An 18,632-nucleotide genomic window follows, 5' to 3' on the forward strand; every position below is an offset into this window, starting at 1 on the left:
AGTATCCTTTATCTTCTGAGCTGAATGCTCTAAGAATGTCCCTTGTGTGGATTGTAATTGGGTCTTGATTGCTGTTGGCCTGTTCATGTGTGTGGGATCAGCCCATGGGCTGGCTGACTGTGAGGCTCAACTCCAAGTACCAGTATGTCGTGCAAGTTATTGTACAGGTGCAATCTCAATGTGGCTTCTGCAGTCCTTGGTTAAGTTTCCTCTTCAGATAGTCTCCAGTTAGTATTTCAGGGTGACTGTTCCCCAATTTAGCTATAATTTCCAGTTTGGTTCTGGGAGGCATTGTGAGCAAGATCCACCTACTCTGCCACCATCCTGAACCAGCCCAAATATATATTTCTTTTTTTTTAAAAATATTTTATTGATTTTTTATAGAGAAGAAGGGAGAGGGATAGAGAGTTAGAAACATCGATGAGAGAGATCAATCAGCTGCCTCCTGCACGCCCCCTACTGGGGATGTGCCTGCAACCACGGTACATGCCCTCGACCGGAATCGAACCTGGGACCCTTCAGTCTGCAGGCCGACGCTCTATCCACTGAGCCAAACCGGTTCGGCAAAATATATATTTCTTATCTGAAGAGGGACCTACAGCTTTCCTCCTCAAATTCACAAAAGGTCAGCCTCCCCATCCACTACTCTCTGACTGCCACCTTTCAATCCACTCATTTCCCCTTTGAATATTTTTTAAAAGGAAGAAACTGCACCACCCACACACACACTCCTCTGGTTCCTCTCTGCTCTGTTCAGTAAGGCCTCATCTCCCCTCACAAAGTGAAAGTTGCAAACCATTAAGAAAATCTATAATGAAAGTGCTGACAGAATCTTAATTAACTATGGCATCACAAACACAACAATAGTGTTAAACTCTCAAGGCAGAGACACTGACTTGAGTTTCACAGTCATATTGATAAATAAAAGTAAGGTCCACAAAGAGAAGAGATTGAAAACAGGGGTGAGGCAGCCCTGGAGCCCCAGAAACATGCTACCCCACCTCTGAGCTGGCCCTGGCACAGCAGGATCAACTGGGCAGTGGCCACCCTCCTAGCATGTGGACAGTGCTGCCCTCCTAGCATCCATCTGGCAGCAGCACTGGCCTAGTCAGAAGTGGCATGTCATTTTTCTGTCTCTCTTTAAAACAGTTGCCTGTTCTTCCTAGATAACTTTAATTGGCCTGCAGCTTGGTCCAGCATCTGGGGAGCGAGGCTGCTCTGCAGCTAGTCCCGAGAGAATGGAAACAGGTCGATAAGGTCCTGGAGCTCCTGTCAACGCTCCACAGAGTCCCACTGCAGGAGCCATTAGCGCCTCTGATCTCAACCTCCAATTAGAGCGTCATTAGGCTCAGCAGCGCTTGGCCATGAATTATTCATCCTCCTTCAGATAACCGCATGGGACACAGGGAATGAATGATTAGATCCGACCCAGAGCTTAACACAGGGAAACATCCACTCCACGTGTGTCCCTCCTTTGAGGCTGACCATGCCCTTCCATGCCCCCAACAGGTTTTGAGAACCTTTAAATAAATCCTGGTGGTCATTCAAGCAACTGTAGGAGCACTATTAAGAGGCTGTGCAGGAGCAGAAAGAAAGGAACCTCCAGAAACAACCCCCCACTGGGAGGCATGGGAAAGCCAGGAGAAGTAGCATGGCTATGTCCCAAGTGTGAAAGGGACACTGGCTGGGGCTCCAACACAAGTTCATAGCCTCCAGCTGTAATGTGCCCCAGCCCAGGAGACACAGTGCACAGAAAAGACTGAAAAGGGCTTCAAAAAAACTTTTCAATCTGGTTTCTCCAGAAATGAGGCTCAGAGATGATATTTTAGGGAATTTCATAGAGCACTCTTGAATTTAAGGTTGAAGATTAATTTTTTTCCAAACTAAGGAACTGGCACTACACTTGACTGTTAGAGGTTTGCTTTACAGACGAGAAAACAATCACAGATATTTGATTCCAGTGTAGAGAAGAGAGACTACAGCCAGTCCACATTCTGATGTTCCACACACTGTCTTTGAGGCATGTAAGAGCTGTAGCCATAATTTAAGATTCAGAGATTTCTGGCTAATAAACCTTGGGTTTCAGAGTCTTTGGGTTCTATCTTCTCAGAGGGAACTGAAGGCCAAGTCAGTGGGGGACCCTCTTGGTCCAGGGGGTCCAGGGCAGCTGCTTTCCTGGTCCCTCTACTGTCCGAAGGTGAGCCCTGAGCTGGGCTCTGGGCCTCCGACCTGCACTTTAACACCAGATTGCAGACAGTGTCCACATCTCCTTCCTGCAGGTGGTCCCCACATTGCCATTTGCTCGCTCTCTCCTGTCCTGGTTCCCGGTCTTGGCTTCTCAGCCTTGTGTTTGCTCCTATAATTAAAGCCCAGAAAGTCTCCTGTCCATTTCTTTGCCCCATCTCTCTTTCTTTAAACTGGGCTGTCTGCTGTGCTGCTGTGCTCCAGGAAATGGTGTTCCTGTGTAATGGCGGGAATGTCTGTTTGGTCAGGTACCCACTCTGTGGCTTTGGGCAGATTACATGATTTCTTAAAGCCTCAGACTCCTCATCTGTCAGTGGGAAAGGTGGTCCCTATATCAGGGGCTATTCTGGGGAAAGTCTGGCAATTTCTTATAAGTGAGAGCACAGACCTACCTCCTGAGTCAACAATCCCACTCCAAGTTGAGAAATAAAGACATATGCTCACACAGAAACTTGCACACCCACATTTACAACAGCTTTGCTGGTAACTGTCCACAACTAGATATAACCCAATGTCCTTCAGCTGGTAAACAGGTTAATTAACAGTGACCTCTCCACACCAAATACCATGTGGCAATGGAAAGGGACATGTGATGACATGGACAAGTTACATATGCATCCTGCTAAGTGAGAAAAGCCAGACTCAAAAAGGCCATGTCCTGTAGGAATTCATTTATATGACATCCTAGAAAGAGTGCAATTACAGGTGGAGAAAGCAGGTAAGTGCCTACCTGGCCCTGGGGTGGAGGAGGTGCTGACCACACAAAGGGAAAGGTTTTGAGGTGATTAAACCCTTCTATATCTTGAGTGTGATAGCAGGTACATGGCTACTCACGTAACTGAACGTGAGGGGTGAATTTCACTGTATGTGCAAGCTAAATTGGTGTACTGATGTAGGATTATTTTACTTTTCCTGTGAATGAGATATTGCTGCGTTCTGGACACATTGGAAGTGACTTCTTATGAGTAATAGAAAAGGGCCAAGAGCAGAACAGAACATGTTCCCATCTTAGGCCTTGGGCTCTGTTTGAAGATTCCCTGTTAAGGACCCAGGATGGAAAGGTCTATTTAAATGAAAGTCAGAGTGGCCATGGCCAGGGTGGCTCAGTTGGCTGGAGCACTGTCCCATGCACCAAAAGGTCGCAGGTTCCATTTCCATTCAAGGCACATACCTAGGTTGCAGTTCGATCCTTGGTCAGGGTGCATTATGGGAGGCAACCAATCGATGTTTTTCTGTCACATAGATGTTTCTCCCTCTCTCTCTGTCTCTCTCTCTCTTTCTCTCAAAATCAATAGAAACATATCCTCAGGTGAGGATTAAAAAAATAAAATGAATATCTTAGAGAAGGCTGGGCAGGAGGACCAGAAGGCAACAATTCCTGTCTAGAGCAGCAGGCTATCCAGACGTGTGCAGGTCACCAAGAACAGGTGGTGGTTCTCTCACTCCTTCCCCCAACACCATGTCTCTTGCTGCCACTGGCCATGTGTGGCTCAGGGCACCTGGACAGGAGGCTCTCACCAGTGGCAAATTTGGTTTGGACATAAGCAGCACCCACTCTAAGAGGCACTCTGATGAGCACATGGGTTCTGGTGGTTCACATTCTTCCTACCTGTCCCCCCAGGTAACCTGGAAAGACTCTGGTATAAAGAACACCTTTCTGTCCTATCCTTAACTGGCCACTGGGGATAAAATGAGTGCCCAGAGGGAACAGGCCATGGCCACCCTGCCAGCACCCTAAGAAGGCACTTTGTGTACCTGGCAAGCGAGCTGCTACGGTCAGGGGGTTGGACAGGGCCATGCCGATCTCCGTCATCCCATACCTCTCCAGCAGAGTGTGGCCTGTGATGTTCTTCCACTTCTCTAGTACAGGCAGGGGCAGAGCAGCTGATCCCGAAACCATCAACCTACCCGGCAAACCAAAGGCAGCCTTAGCTTCTGATGACAACAATCTTCAGTACAATAAAAAAAGTCACTATTTTAAGATTCATGATAAAAACCATAGTTGGGGGCTAGAATTTAACTTTGTTCTTTGAAAAGAACTTGTTGGGTATATTTTAGAATGTAAATAGGTCTTCAAAAGGAATGAATAATCAAGGTAAAAGAAAAAAATAATTTTAGGGTCTTTGATGACACTCTGCAAATAATTAACATGCTGTTCACAAACAATCCAAAATAACAGTAATAATAAGATGATTATGACAGAATTTAGATTATGGGTAAACTGCTACCAAGTCTGAGGGGTAGATGAGAGGAGACAGTCCACCGCTAAGGGACGTACAGAGGTCCTACACACTGGATTGTGCTAAAGGGCTCACGATGGTGACAATGACATTTATTTAACATCTGAGAGCTCCTAACTACTCTGGTGTATAGCATGTCATGTAAGCATTATGTGTGGAAAGGAAGAAGTTTTTGGTTCTAGTTCAAGCTAGAGAAGAAACAACTGCTCTGTTTCCTCACAAAGGTGTACAACTCACAAGTACCTCCCCCGCCATGAGCCTAAATAGGGGAGGTCTCAGGGCCTCTGTTACCCGGAAATCACCCTGGTTTCCCCTCTCTGGTATCATTTCTGCCATGCGTTCTACAGGGTTGGGTGCTCCTAATCCTGCTTTTGTATTGGTGGCTGAGCAATGGACACCTCCATCAATAGCTGCCGAACCCCACAACGGCTTGTGAGAGGGTGGGCCATTAGGTGACGGGGAGCAGGCAACATCAGACAAGAGCTGTAGTTCCACAAAAACGTCTTTATAGAAGAGCAAAGGAACAGTGGGAGCAAAATCATAACATTATCAAATATTTGTCTTGGGTAATCCAGAATTCTCTTAGGGAAACAAAGCTGCCCTTCCTTTGTTCTTAAGGACTAGGAATCAGATGCATAGAGCGGCCCAGAGGCCACAGAAACACACACACAAATACATTGGAATTTAAAATTCACGTTTGCCTAGTAGCTCACTCACTGTGGTGTTGAGAGGTTGTGCACACCACAGACATAGCTTGTCGTGTCTGTCTGTAACATGTGTCTATTGGGTCTGTGAAAACCCACCAAGCTGCCCATTCAGGTGCGCACTCAGTGGGTCCCTTTTCAGTGCAACAGGGAGAAGAGCCTCCCATGTCCACCAGCTCCTAAGAGAGTGCAGAGCACAAATCTTGCCACTGAAGGACCCAAAAGTGTTGGTGTACCTCTGTCAGGAGGGGTGTGATGGGGCCCCAGCAGGGAGAGTTTCAAAGGGCCACAGACTGTTGGAGGGAAATAATACAGCAGGAGCTGGGGGGCATGCAAATGTGTGTCAGAAAGGATGAGAGCAAGATGATCAGTTCACTGTCCTAATCCTCGTCCTTCAAACTCTGCCACAAGACAGACAGACAGACAGACAGACAAAGATGGATAGAATACAGATAGAGATAGACATGTAGATAGACCTACAGAAGGATAGGATAGACATAGATATAGAATACACACAGATATATAGAGAATGTAGATTTAAATATGTAGATGTGTATTTTAAACAAAGAGGAAAACACTGCTTCCTAAAACTCAGCAGAACTGATTTGTTAGAAATAAGTTTTATTTGCTGATATATAATACTTTCTGGATGGGAAGATGAACCGTTTTCATTTACCTGATCTTTTCTTCACAAACGGCACGCACGAAATCCTGGACATGCGGTTGGGTAAAATGCTTGTCATAATAATCCATCAATTTGGTGTATATTGTAGGAACTGCCATAAACACATTAATCCGTGGAGTTTCAGAACTTAAGAACTTTTCCCAAACCTAAAAAGAAAAAAGGAAACACATAGCAAAAAGATTAGAAAACATGCCAAATGTGTGAATGCCTGGAACAGTGTTCTTAATGGAGGGCTCTCCTTTTCTGAAGCGTTAAAGGATCTGTAAGTAGCTCCCACCTAAAAGGGCATTTCACTTTTATGGATGACAATGCCTCTGGCCATTCCCATAGAAATGGCCCGGTGCCAGGGACACTCGTATCTGGTCTTCAGAGTGACCTGTAAGGAGGGAGAGGGTTGAGAGAGAAGTGCAGAGAGAGATAAGGTTCCAGCCTTGATCTGCCATCAGGAGATTTGTGGCACCTGACACCTCAGACTCTTCCAAGTGGCCACCAGTGAGCCTGAGAGTCAGCACAGGACCTGGCACAGATGAGCATGTGACAGATGTTGAACGGATGACATCTTCTGTTTATTGGAAAAGTCAAGTGAATTTTGTAGTTTACTCTGTAATAAATGTTTCTTGTTTTAATATAAAGATGCTTCAAGTTTCTCACCAGATGAAGTGCTTGTGTGTTACCCCTACTCTCTAAGAAAAGCTGGCGGGCCCTGCCAGGTGGCTCAGTTGGTTGAAGTATTGTCCCATACAACAAAAGGTGGCAGGTTCAATTCCCAGTCAGGGCATATGTACCTAAATTGCAAGTTCAATCCTTAGTCGGGGCGTGCACAATAAAAACATATCCTCGGGTGAGGATAAAAAGAAGAAAAAAAGAAAAGACGGCATGTTACGCTCACTCTGTGGTTCTCTCACCGCAGCATCGCTGTGCAAGCCCATGGTCAGGATGGACAGCAGAGAGTTCCTGGTGCTGGGAGCCCAGCAGACTGACTGCAGACAGAGCTCTCCCCTAAGGCATTTGAAACCTGGGATAAATGGAAACTAATGCTGCAGTCCACCCCCAACCATCCCAATTCCTGACTGGATGACAGTATTAGCTCCTCAACTTAGCTGCAGACAGAGGAAAAGAACAGTCTGCTGGGGGAAAAATAAATTCTTTTAAAGACAATGACTGGCATCCCTCCAAATTATTAAAGCAGGCAAGGAAAGAGAAAAATGTGACCCATGATCAAGGGGAGGTGGCGGGGGGAGTCAAGAGAAGCAGACTCTCAGAAGATCTAAATGTTGGAATTATCTGACAAGAAAATTTTAAAATAATTACAATAAATAGGCTAATGAATTTAGAAGAAAAGATGAACAAAACGAGGAATAATCAAGGATTTCATCAGAGAAGTAGAACTGCAAAAAAGAACCATTATAATATTGGAAAATATATTATCTGAAATTAAGAATTCATCAGATAGACTTAACAGACTAGATTCAGCAGAAGATAAAAGAAGTGAAATATGAGTGAATGGAAATGATCTAAACTGAAATATAGACAACAAAGAAAATAAAAAAAAATAGAGTGTGAGCAATGTGTGGGACAACATGAAACAGTCTAACAGACTGTAACTATAGTCCTAGAAGAGGAAAAGGGAGAAGAACTAAATAAATGGAGAGATACTCCATGTCTATGGATCAGAAGACTCAATATTGCTAAGATGGCAATTCTCCCCAAATTGAGCTACAGCTTCAACACATTTCTCCCCCAAACCCTAGCAAGCCGTTTTGCAGAAACTGACAAGCTGACTCTACAATTTACATGGATATGCAAAGGTGCCAGAGGAGTTAAAACAAATGTGGAAAGGAAGAATAAAGGTGGAGGACTCCCACTTCCCACGCCAAAACTTACTTTAAAGCAACAGTGATCAACGCAGTGTGATGCTGGAATAAGGTTGGACACAAAGATCAATGGAACAGACAAGGGTTCAGAAATAAACCAATACATTGATGGCCAATTGATTTTTGACAAAGAAGCCAAGTCACTTCAATGAGAGAAAGAAAAATGATAAATAGATGTCATCAAATTAAAAAACATGTATGTTTAAAAAATATCATTAAAAAATAAAAAGACAAGCCATATTGGGAGAAAATATGTGCAAACCATACATTTGATAAAGGACTTGTGTCCAGAATCTGTAAAGAACACTTATGAATCAAAAGAAGTCAGAAAAAAAAAGTAAAATGGGCCAAATATTTGAATATACAGTTCACCAAAGACATATGGATGCAAATAAGACCATGAAAAATGCTCAACATCATTAGTCATTAGGGAAATACAAAATAAAACTACAATGAGATACTTTATATCCGCTATAATAATAATTAAAAACAAACAAACAAGTGTTGGTGAGGATGTGGAGAAAATGTGTCGCTCATACACTGCTGGCACAAATGTAAACAATACGGCACTTCTGTATTGTTTGGCAGTTTCTTAAAACATTAAACATAACTTTACCACACAACGCAGCAATTCTGTCCCTGAAACGAAAACATGTCCACACAAGAATTTGTATGCACGTGTTCACAGCAGCAATATATTCTAAATAAACAAAAACTGGAAGCAACCCAAATGGCCATCAAATGGTAAATGGGTGAACAAAATGCAGGACAGCCATACATGTGATGCTATTCAGGAACAAAAGGAACAAACTACTGACACACATGACAGCATTTCCCATTCAGTAAACACCAGTGAGTTAACAGCTCTAGGTAGTAAGCATCACAAAATGAGAGACAACCAGGCAAATCTGTCCCTGCTGGAGGGACACTAACACCACCTCTCAAGTCTTCTCACCAAAACAAAACCAAATAAACAAAACCAAACCCCCAAATCTTATCATGCCTCTAGATTAAATTACCAATTTTCAGAAAATACAGGGAATGGGGACACATATTAAATGACACCACAGGGATGCAATACACAAAACCAGACTGTGGGAAACTATAGGACACACAAGCCTGATTTCTTAAGCAAACAAAAACTGCAAGGAAAAGATGAGGGGAAACCTGCATGTGAAGCAACAGAAGAAGCTTATACCAACCAAGCTCAAGGCAGAAATTATTCAGATCTAATTCAAACAAACTTAAGAAATGAGGGGCCCTAGCCAGTTTGGCTCAGTGGACAGAGCGTTTGCCGGCAGACTGAAGGGTCCTGGGTTTAATTTCGGTCAAAGGCATGTACCTCGGTTGCAGGCTTCCGGCCCTAGTGGGGGCATGTGGGAGGCAACCAATTGATGTGTCTCTCTCACATTGGTGTTTCCCTCTGTCTCTCCCTCTCCATTCTACTCTCTCTAAAAATTAGTGGGAAAAAAAACATCCTTGGGTGAGGATTAAAAAGAAAAGAAAGAAATGAGGAAACATTGTTAGTGATAGTATTGATGGTAATATGTGATATTAAGGGATTCTTGCACATTACCTCATTGTGTCCTTAATGAGAAAAAATGCCCCTACCTTTTTTTTTTTCATTAAATAATTATTTTTATTTTTAAAATCTCTCCACAAAGAAGTTATGAAAATACCCGTCAATACATTGAAAAGACACTTTAAAATCCTGGGATGAAAAATTCTAAATATGTTACATCTTCTGTGATTTACAAATAATAAAATTCTATAAGATAGAATTTCTGAATGATTTTGATAGAAATTTACTAAGAAGAACTAGAACATTAAACTTTAAAAGATATTCAATTTCCACCCCAACTGAGTTTTTGAGAAGTTACATTTGTTGACAGTCACCACATACTGACTCTACAGCCCAATGGCCTGACATTGGTACATGGCTCAGTACCAATGTCAGGCTACTGGAATGCCCCTACCTTTTAGAGAGGCTAAAATGATCTGATATCTGGGATTCGTTTACAAACAATCCTAAGTTAGGAAAAGATGTTTCTAGATGAACCTAGAATGACTCTGAATTAATCACTGTTGAAGCTGGGCAATGGTATATGGGTATTCATTTCTCTTGTAGATGTCTGAAACATTATACAATATAACAAGTTTTAAGACTACAATGAAAGAGGGGTTAGATTTGGTTATCTCTCTAAGGGCCCCTAATACTCATCTTACCTAATAAAAGAGAAACATGCAAATTGACCGTACCTCAGCTACACCAAGTCATGCCCACAAGCCATAGCCACCAGCCAATCAGGAGTGAGTATGCAAATAAACCCAAACAAGATGGCGGTGGCCACGGAACTGGAGAGAACAGGAGACTTGGGTTGCCCCTGGCAATGGAGGAAGCCAAGATTCCCGCCTGCCCTGGTTGGCTGTGGCCTCCGCTCAAAGAGAGTCTGGGAGCCTGGGTTGCCTGGGGCTGTGGCCAGCCTGCAAACAGCCATCAGCCCCTCACCCAGGCTGGCCAGGTACCCCAGTGGAGACCCCCACCCCGAAGGAGGTGTGGCTAGCTTGAAAACAGCCCTCAGCCCTTCACCCAGGCTGGACCCTCACCCCATGGGGGTGTGGCTGGCCTGCAAACCACCAGAGGCCCCTCGCCCAGGTCGCCCCATGCCCCAAAGGAACCCCCACCCTGATTCGGGACACCCTTCAGGGCAAACCAGCCGGCCCCCTCCCGTGCACCAGGCCTCTATCTATACTAATAAAAGGGTAATATGCTAATTAGATTTGGAGACCTTCCGGACATTCTTCTGGACAAAGCCATGGTGGTGGGGCCGAGGTAGAGGCGGTTAGAGGCCAAGAGGGGAGGGCAGTTGTGAGTGATCAGGCTGGTGGGGGGCAGGGCTGTTGGGGGTAAGCAGACCAGCAGGGGGGCCAGTTGGGGGCAAGCAGGCCATCAGTGGGGGTCAGTTGGAGGTGATCAGGGCAGTGCAGGGGCAGTTTGGAGTGAGCAGGCCAGCAGGGGGGCAGGTGGGGGTGAGCAGGCCAGTGGGGAGGGAAGATGGGGGCGAGCAGGCCAGCAGGGGGGACAGTTGGGGGTGATCAGGCTGGCGGGGGGGCGGGGGCAAGCAGGCCGGCGGCAGGGGGCAGTTGGGGGCGAGCAGGCCGGCAGGCAGAGTGGTTAGGGGCAATCAGGCAGGCAGGCAAGCAGGTGAGCAGTTAGGAGCCAGCAGTCCTGGATTGCGAGAGGGATGTCCGACTGCCGGTTTAGGCCCGATCCCTGTAAACTGGCAGTAGGACATCCTTCGAGGGGTCCCAGGTTGGAGCGGGTGCAGGCAGGGCTGAGGAACATCCCCTCCCCCATGCATGAATTTTGTGCACTGGGCCACTAGTATTTTATAATTCTTTACAGGCAAAGAAGTGAGCTAATATTATCCACCTATATAATAAAAGCCTAATATGCAAATTGTCCCCTCGACTGGGAGTTCGACTGCTTGCTATGACATGTGCTGACCACCAGGGGGTGGCACGGAACATGGTGGGTGTCAGCGATGTGGCGCTGGCAGCGGGTGGCAGTGGAGGCACTGCTAGCCCTGAAGGGCCCCGACAAGAGAGGCACTGCGGCAGGATGGTGGAGCAGGTGAGCAGGTGGGGCCAGGCCAAGGTGGCTGTGAGTGGGGTTCTGATTGCCCTGCTGATCACCCCACAGACAGAGATCAGCAGCCGCGGTGGCAGGGCTGCCACCTGGCTCCCAGGCACTGAGGGAGCTGGGCAGGGGGCCTGGCCCCAACCAATCATCCCATAGACAGCGACCAGCGGCGGTGGCGGGGGCGGGGGGGCAGGGCCGCTGCCTGGCTCCCAGGTACTGAGGGAGCTGGGTGGGGGGCCCAATCCCGAATGATCACCCCTCAGACAGTGACCAGCGACCGGCAGGCCCTGATCGCCTGATCGGGGCCAAGCCCCAGGCTGGGACAGAGAACTGGGGTTGGTTGGTGGTGACCAACTTCCCTGCAGCGCCTGAGCAGGGGGGGAGGGGGACGGGACTGCGACCTCTCGCTGGATATCTGGGGGCGGGGGTGACGGGGACGAAGGTGCGGTGAGAATGTGGGGTGTCTGCTGAGCTAGCTCTCACTTCCCCTGCTACCCTCCCCCAGGACCCCAGGGCTCGTGCACCAGAGAAGCCCCCACGCTCAGGTGCCGGGCACCCGCAAGGAGCCCGCCCTGTATCCATGTGGCCTCTTCCAGGTGAGCCGGGCTGCAACTGCCAGGACCACAGGGGCCAGTTGGGCTCCTTGTGGGTTCACTCAGGAGCCTGTCTGTGAGGCTGGCCAGGAGAAAGTGCACTGCCTGCCTGGCTTCTGTGCGGTGCCACTGGGTGGCCCAGAGGCCCATGCTGCACCCCAGCCCGCGGCATCTGGCCATGCTCACTGCATCTCTGCGTGGGGACTCAGGCGCCGTGACTCAGGCAGGGGGTGGGTGTGGGGGTCAGGGGGCCCAGGTGCTTCCCAGGGCCCAGAGGTCAGCTGGGACCTGCCCTTCCACGCCAGACGCTCACACTTCGATCACTGGCCAGGCCTAGGACCACACCCGTGCATGAATTTCATGCACCGGGCCTCTTGTCTATCCTATATAATAAAAGGCCAATATGCAAATAGACCAAACGGCGGCACAACCTAACAACCGGTCACTATGACATGCGCTGACCACCAGGGGGCGCACGTGGAACATGGAGGACAGCAGCTGTGGCGGGATGGTGGAGCAGGTGAGTGGGGGCGCCAGACCAAGGCGGGGCGCCGGTTGCTGTCATTGGGGCGAGCCTCTGGTGGTTACTGAAAATTCTTTGCTCCTGCGCGCCGCAGTCCTACCTGGTGCCCATGCCTGCTGCCGGCGCTGGTTCTGCTCGCACTTGCTGCCAGTGCCAGAGCCGCTGCTCGTACCCACTGCCGGCGCCCGGTGCCAGCCCTGATCGCTTGGCCCTGTCAGCGGGTGAGAGCGGTGGCTGCCAGCCCCAATCGCCCCTCAGGGCTTCTCCACTTCTCCCTGCTCCTAAGGGGCGATCGGAACCAGCAGCAGGGGTGATCAGGGCCGGCAGCCACTGCTTGCACCCGCTGATGGCGCCGGCTCCACTCGCTCCCACTGCTGGTGCCAGCCCCAAACTCTCCGCACCGTCAGCGGGTGCGAGGGAGGCCGGAGCCAGCAGTGCGTGGGAACAGCAGCAGCGGGAGCAGGGCTGCTGGAAGATAGGGGACCAGGGGCCATGGCAGGAGTGCAAAGGATAGGCTGAGACCTGCCCCTGGGCCCACTGCAGCCTCGTGGCTCACAGTTCCTTTCAAGGTGCATGAATTCATGCAATGGGCCCCTAGTCTATAATAATAAAAGTGTAACATGCTAATTAGACCAGACAGCCAAACAACCTTCCAGACATCATTCCGGACATCCTTCTGGAAGAAGCCGTGGTGGCGGGGGCCAAGGCAGAGGTTAGGGGTGATCAGGCAGGTAGGCGAGCAGTTAGGGGCAATCAGACAGGCAGGCAGAGTGATTAGGGGTGATCAGGCAGGCAGGCAGAGTGGTTAGGGGTGATCAGGCAGGTAGGCGAGCAGTTAGAAGCGATCAGGCAGGCAGGCGAACAATTAGGGGCATCAGGCAGGCAGGCAGAGTGGTTAAGGGCAATCAGGCAGGCAGGCAGAGGGGTTAGGGGCGATGAGGCAGGCAGGCAGAGTGGTTAGGGGCGATGAGGCAAGCAGGCAGAGGGGTTAGGGGCAATGAGGCAGGTAGGCAGAGTGGTTAGGGGTGATGAGGCAGGTAGGCAGGAGAGTAGTTAGAAGCCAGCGGTCCCGGATTGTGAGAGGGATGTCCGACTGCCGGTCTAGGCCCATGGGATCGGGCCTAAACTGGCAGTTGGACATCCCCCAAGGTGTCCCGGATTGCGAGAGGGTGCAGGCTGGGCTGAGGGGCCCACCCCCCCTCAGCCTAATTTTGTGCACCGGGACTCTAGTGAGTGTATCTACACTAATAAAAGAGAAACATGGTAATTGGCGTACGACTGCTACCCTTCCCATTGGCTAATCTGCGTATCCTTATGCAAATTAACTGTCAGCCAAGATGGCGGCCAGCAGCCATGCACTGAAGCGAGCAGGGAGGCTTGCTTTCTTCAGGAACTGCAGACTCCAACGTTCCCCGCCTCACTTGCCGGCCTCTCAACTGCAACTCTAAGCAACTATTACTATGTTGCAAATAAGAAGCTAAACAAAACTGGCTTTCAGTCAGCCCCAGACCGCAACATTGTATCTATGTTTTCAGCAGCGAGGCCTCAGAGCTAAAGCTGGCCCAGAATAAAAAAAAAAAGAAAGAAAACAAGGAGCAGTTGGGAGCTTTTAGTCAACTGCCAGCAGGAAAACAGCCCTCAGCCCCTCAGCCTGCCTGGCCAGGCACCCCAGTGGGGACCCCCACCCTGATCCAGGACACCCTTCAGGGCAAACCAGCCGGCCCCTACCCATGCACCAGGCCTCTATCCTATATAGTAAAAGGGTAATATGCCTCCCGGCACCGGGATCAGCGGAGCCTCGAGGCTCTCAGCACTGGGATCAGCGGAGCAGCGAGGCTCCCAGCACTGGGATCAGCGTGACAGGGGGCAGCGCCCAAACCTCCTGATCAGCCCTGCTCTGTGCCTGATAGGGGGGAGCTCCCCAATCCCCCGATTGCCCTGCGGCTCTGTGTTTGACAGGGTGCAGCGCACCAACCCCCTGATCGGCCCTGCTCTGTGTGTGACAGGGTGAGGCGCCCCAACCCCCCGCCCCCACGGGCCCTGCTCTGTGTGTGACAGGGTAGAACCATAACCTCTCCATCGGCCCTGCCCTGAGTGTGACAGTGGTGGCGCCCCAACCCCCTGATCGGCCCTGTTCTGTGGGTAATAGAGGGTGGCGCCCCAACCCCCCTCCACGGGCCTTGCTCTGTGTGTGACAGGGTAGAGCCATAACCTCCCCATTGGCCCTGCCCTGAGTGTGACAGGGTGCAGCGCCCCAACCCCCTGATCCGCCCTGCTCTGTGTGTGACAGGGGGCGGTGTCCCAGCTCCCCTATCGGCCCTACTCTGTGAGTGACAGCGGGGAGCTCCTCAACCCCCTGATGGGCCCTGCTCTGTGAGTGACAGGGGGCAGCGCCCCAACCCCCTGATTGGCCCTGCTCTGTGAGTGACAGGGGGCAGCGCCCCAACCCCCTGATTGGCCCTGCTCTGTGTGTGACAGGGGGTGGCGCCGCAACCTCCCCATTGACCCTGCCTTGAGTGTAACAGGGGGCAGTGCCCCAACCCCCCAATCAGTCTATCCTGAGCGTGACTGAGGGTGGCATTGCAACCTCCTGATCCGCCCTGCTCTGTGCATGACGGGGCGGTGCCCCAACTCCCCAATCGGCCCTGCTCTGAGCCTGACCAGGGGCTGCACCTAGGGACTGGGCCTGCCCTCTGCCACCCGGGAGCAGGCCTAAGCCAGCAGGTCATTATCTCCCGAGGGGTCCCAGACTGTGAGAGGACACAGGCTGGGCTGGGCCCCCCCCCCCCCCCGCCCCCAGTGCACAAATTTTTGTGCACCGGGCCTCTAGTATATATATAAAAGCCTAAGCAACCATTACGACCTGTTGACCCAACGGCTGGTTGCTATGACATGCACTGACCACCAGGGGAAGACGCTCAACTGGTGGTCAGTGTGCCCCCATAGTCAACCTCCACGGTCCCTCTCCCCAGCCAGCCCGGATCGCCAGGCCAAGGGATCCCAACCGTGCACGAATTCCTGCACTGGGCCTCTAGTTTATAATAAAAATATTAACAACTTACGTTAAAGCAATTCACCTTTGGTATGATTGAGGGAGTTCATTTATGTTAAACCACTCCCATTTCTCTATTGTTGACTAGGTAGGAAATCAATGTGTATAGAAATGAGGAGTGGAGATTAAAAAAAAAAAAATGTGGTCATGAAGAGCCCTTTCCTATAATTGCACTTCTTCCTATGCTGAATAGAGAGCAAATAAAACCTAATGGCTCAGAATCACTGCATACTAAGCAGTGGTCCAGCAGTGAGAACAAAGCACTGAGAATCCAGATCTTAGCAAATCTACAAGGACAAAACCACGGACAGGCTACCCTCTCTGGCCCAGGAGCAGCTATGACCCTGACCAAGCCCTTCAGCTTCTGTCTTCTCACAACATGATATTAACTGGGACTAAATCCCTCAAGTCCCTTCCAAGCTCTGAAATGCAGAGTTGCTGGAAACTCTGTGTGGCATCCTACTTCCCACTGGCTTATAAAGAAATGCAGGTTGGCTGCCACCTGCCACCAGGGAAGGTGTGGGGCCTGGGAGGAGCGTGGCAAAGTGGACACACGAGACACCACTCAGGCTTCCAGAGAGTGTTGATATGCTGGGCTGGCTGAGGAGGAGCAGCTGCGGGGGCCCATTTCCTTCTCACACGTTGTGCGTTTAGAGGTGAACCGCTGGGTTGTGCTTAGTGTGGCTGACCTGTGCACAGACTCCACCACCACCAAGTCCTGACAACACCTTCACTTCAGCCTGGTTCTTACTCCACTTACCACGGGCTCACCTGGACAAGAGGGCACAAAACAGCAGATAATCAAACTGCACACATCCCAGGTGAGGCACATGCTCTGGCACGAAAGGAGAGAGGACAGGCCTTGTGAGCCATTATCCACTCTGGGGTCAGTGGTCTGGCCAGGCCTCCTCCACGGGCCATACACATGGTCCCACCCAGGCTTCCCACAGGAGACTAAAGGAAGGATGGAGCACAGTCGGCCAAATGAAGGATGTCAACTGGTCCCATGGTCTCAATGCAGACTTCTGACCCTGGCACAGAGACATCCACCTGAGAACTGCACCACTGGAAAGGCCTCGCCATTTTTAGATTTACTGAAATCAGTAAAGAGGGCAGCTGCTGTACTGACGCAATATTCCTTCTCCATGTTGTCTTGACACATTCATAACTTAAAAACCATAGCTCTGGGGGATCCCTCTCTAGACCCTGCATTTCACTCGTGAAAACAATTCTACCTGCTCAGATGCGAGCTGTCATAGCAAGACCAAAGAGCAGTTCCCAAATCAGGCTGCACGTAGTCCAGGTACTGCCAGGCATCAAATGTGAGGGCTCCAGGCCCCTCTTTTATTCACCATCTCCCCAAGGTAACCCTGCTATGCAGACAGGACTGGAAACCTGGGGTCAGATCCCAACCGGCAGTACTGCCATGCCGAGCAAAAGCAAGGACGGGATTGACTGCAGGTGAGAAACTGCAACATTTAACCAGCTTAAAGCAACGACCCCCACAGATGAAGCCATCACCCAATTTTTGGTAACTATACCACACACAGGAAGGGGTTCTTGTTCTGTTTTTAAGGTGCTCTGGCTAAAATCTGGCAACAAGGACACTCCATAATGAAAGACCGGAGATGGGAAAATAGCTGCCCGCCTGGCTCCTAAGACCTATGAGCACCCCCTGTCCTAGTGACCCGCACATTGTGGAGCATATCTGAGGTGTGAGCACCCCCTATCCTAGTGACCCCACACTGTGGAGCAGATCTGAGGTGTGAGCACCCCTGTCCAGTGACCCCACACTATGGAGCAGATTTGAGGTGTGAGCACCCCCTGTCCAGTGACCCCACACTGTGGGGTGTGAGCACCCCTGTCCTAGTGACCCCACACTGTGGAGCAGATCTGAGGTGTGAGCACCCCTGTCCAGTGACCCCACACTATGGAGCAGATTTGAGGTGTGAGCACCCCCTGTCCAGTGACCCCACACTGTGGAGCAGATTTGAGGTGTAAGCACCTCCTGCCCTAATGACTCCCACACTGTGTGCAGATCTGAGGTGTGAGCACCCCCTGTCCTAGTGACCCCACACTGTGGGGTATGAGCACCCTGTCCTAGTGACCCCACACTGTGGAGCAGATCTGAGGTGTGAGCATCTCCTGTCCCACTGACCCCACACTATGGAGCAGTTATGAGGTGTGAGCACCTCCTGCTGTAGTGACCCCACATTGTGGAGCAGATCTGAGTGTGAGCACTCCTGCCCAGTAGTACCCCCCACACTGTGACTGGGTCTATGGGGTCAGTGTAGCATAATGTTCTTTGATTCTCTACCCCAAACTCTCCCTGCACCTTTATATACACACTGCCTGACCCCCTTTCAACAAGATCCAGTTTCTCAGAGCCCAGGATGAACTTTGTCTGGGGCCACAGGTCAACATGTTTAACCAAAGGAAATGGTATCCTGGACAGGGGTGCTGGCCTCAACAGAAGGCACTGGTGGCTTCCACAGCTTCCAGCGCGGCAGAGCCCCTGCCCTTGAGCAGGTACCCAGCAGGTCAACAGAGGAGGGAGTGCCAGCCCCAAGGTCCCTGATTTAGTGCTCCTGCTGCTGGATCCTGAGGAAGTCGGCCAGAGCCAAGTCATCTGAGACAAGAAATCGATTGAGACTCTGGACAGCTCATCAACAGCCAGACTTTGTTCTTCAGGGGTGACATCAGGCAGTTCGCCCATCCATCTTTCCGCCTGTCCTCCGAGTCACTGTCACCTCATCAGTCAGGCTCGCAGGACGTGACAGCCTGTCACCCCACTGTTAGCAGGATGACCTGAGGATCCTGGGATCTATGACTTAAACACCACTATAGGTTTCTTTCTGATCACCCCACACCACTGCTTAAATACAAGCTTAAACAAAACCCCAATATTTAGTAAAAGGATTTTACTAACATAAATGTCTAAATTCACAAAATTCTGAAACTCAGGGTTGCAATCTTTTATCAAACTTGTTTCGATATTTAGCTCTGCTGCACAGTTTTGAGAAATTCCAAGTTAGGGCAAAGAACCACAAAGGTCTGAGATTTGACCCTTCTTG

General features: G+C 50.0%; 1 protein-coding gene across 2 annotated transcripts in view; it reads right to left on the reverse strand.

Annotated features, from left to right (window-relative positions):
• Positions 1-18,632, reverse strand: part of ACSF3 (acyl-CoA synthetase family member 3) — a 75,606-nt gene that overhangs the window by 44,642 nt on the left and 12,332 nt on the right. For both annotated transcript variants that reach the window (XM_070398330.1, XM_070398329.1), the window contains exons 4-5: positions 5,865-6,019; positions 4,000-4,148 (exon numbers count right to left, since the gene is read on the reverse strand). In XM_070398330.1, coding sequence (XP_070254431.1) covers positions 4,000-4,148; positions 5,865-6,019 — 304 coding nt within the window. The remainder of the gene's footprint in view (positions 1-3,999; positions 4,149-5,864; positions 6,020-18,632) is intronic.

Source organism: Myotis yumanensis, unplaced genomic scaffold (assembly GCF_028538775.1).
Source record: "Myotis yumanensis isolate MYYU_CA2020_CCGP unplaced genomic scaffold, mMyoYum1.0.hap1 SCAF_18, whole genome shotgun sequence".
Classification (NCBI taxonomy): Eukaryota; Metazoa; Chordata; class Mammalia; order Chiroptera; family Vespertilionidae; genus Myotis; species Myotis yumanensis.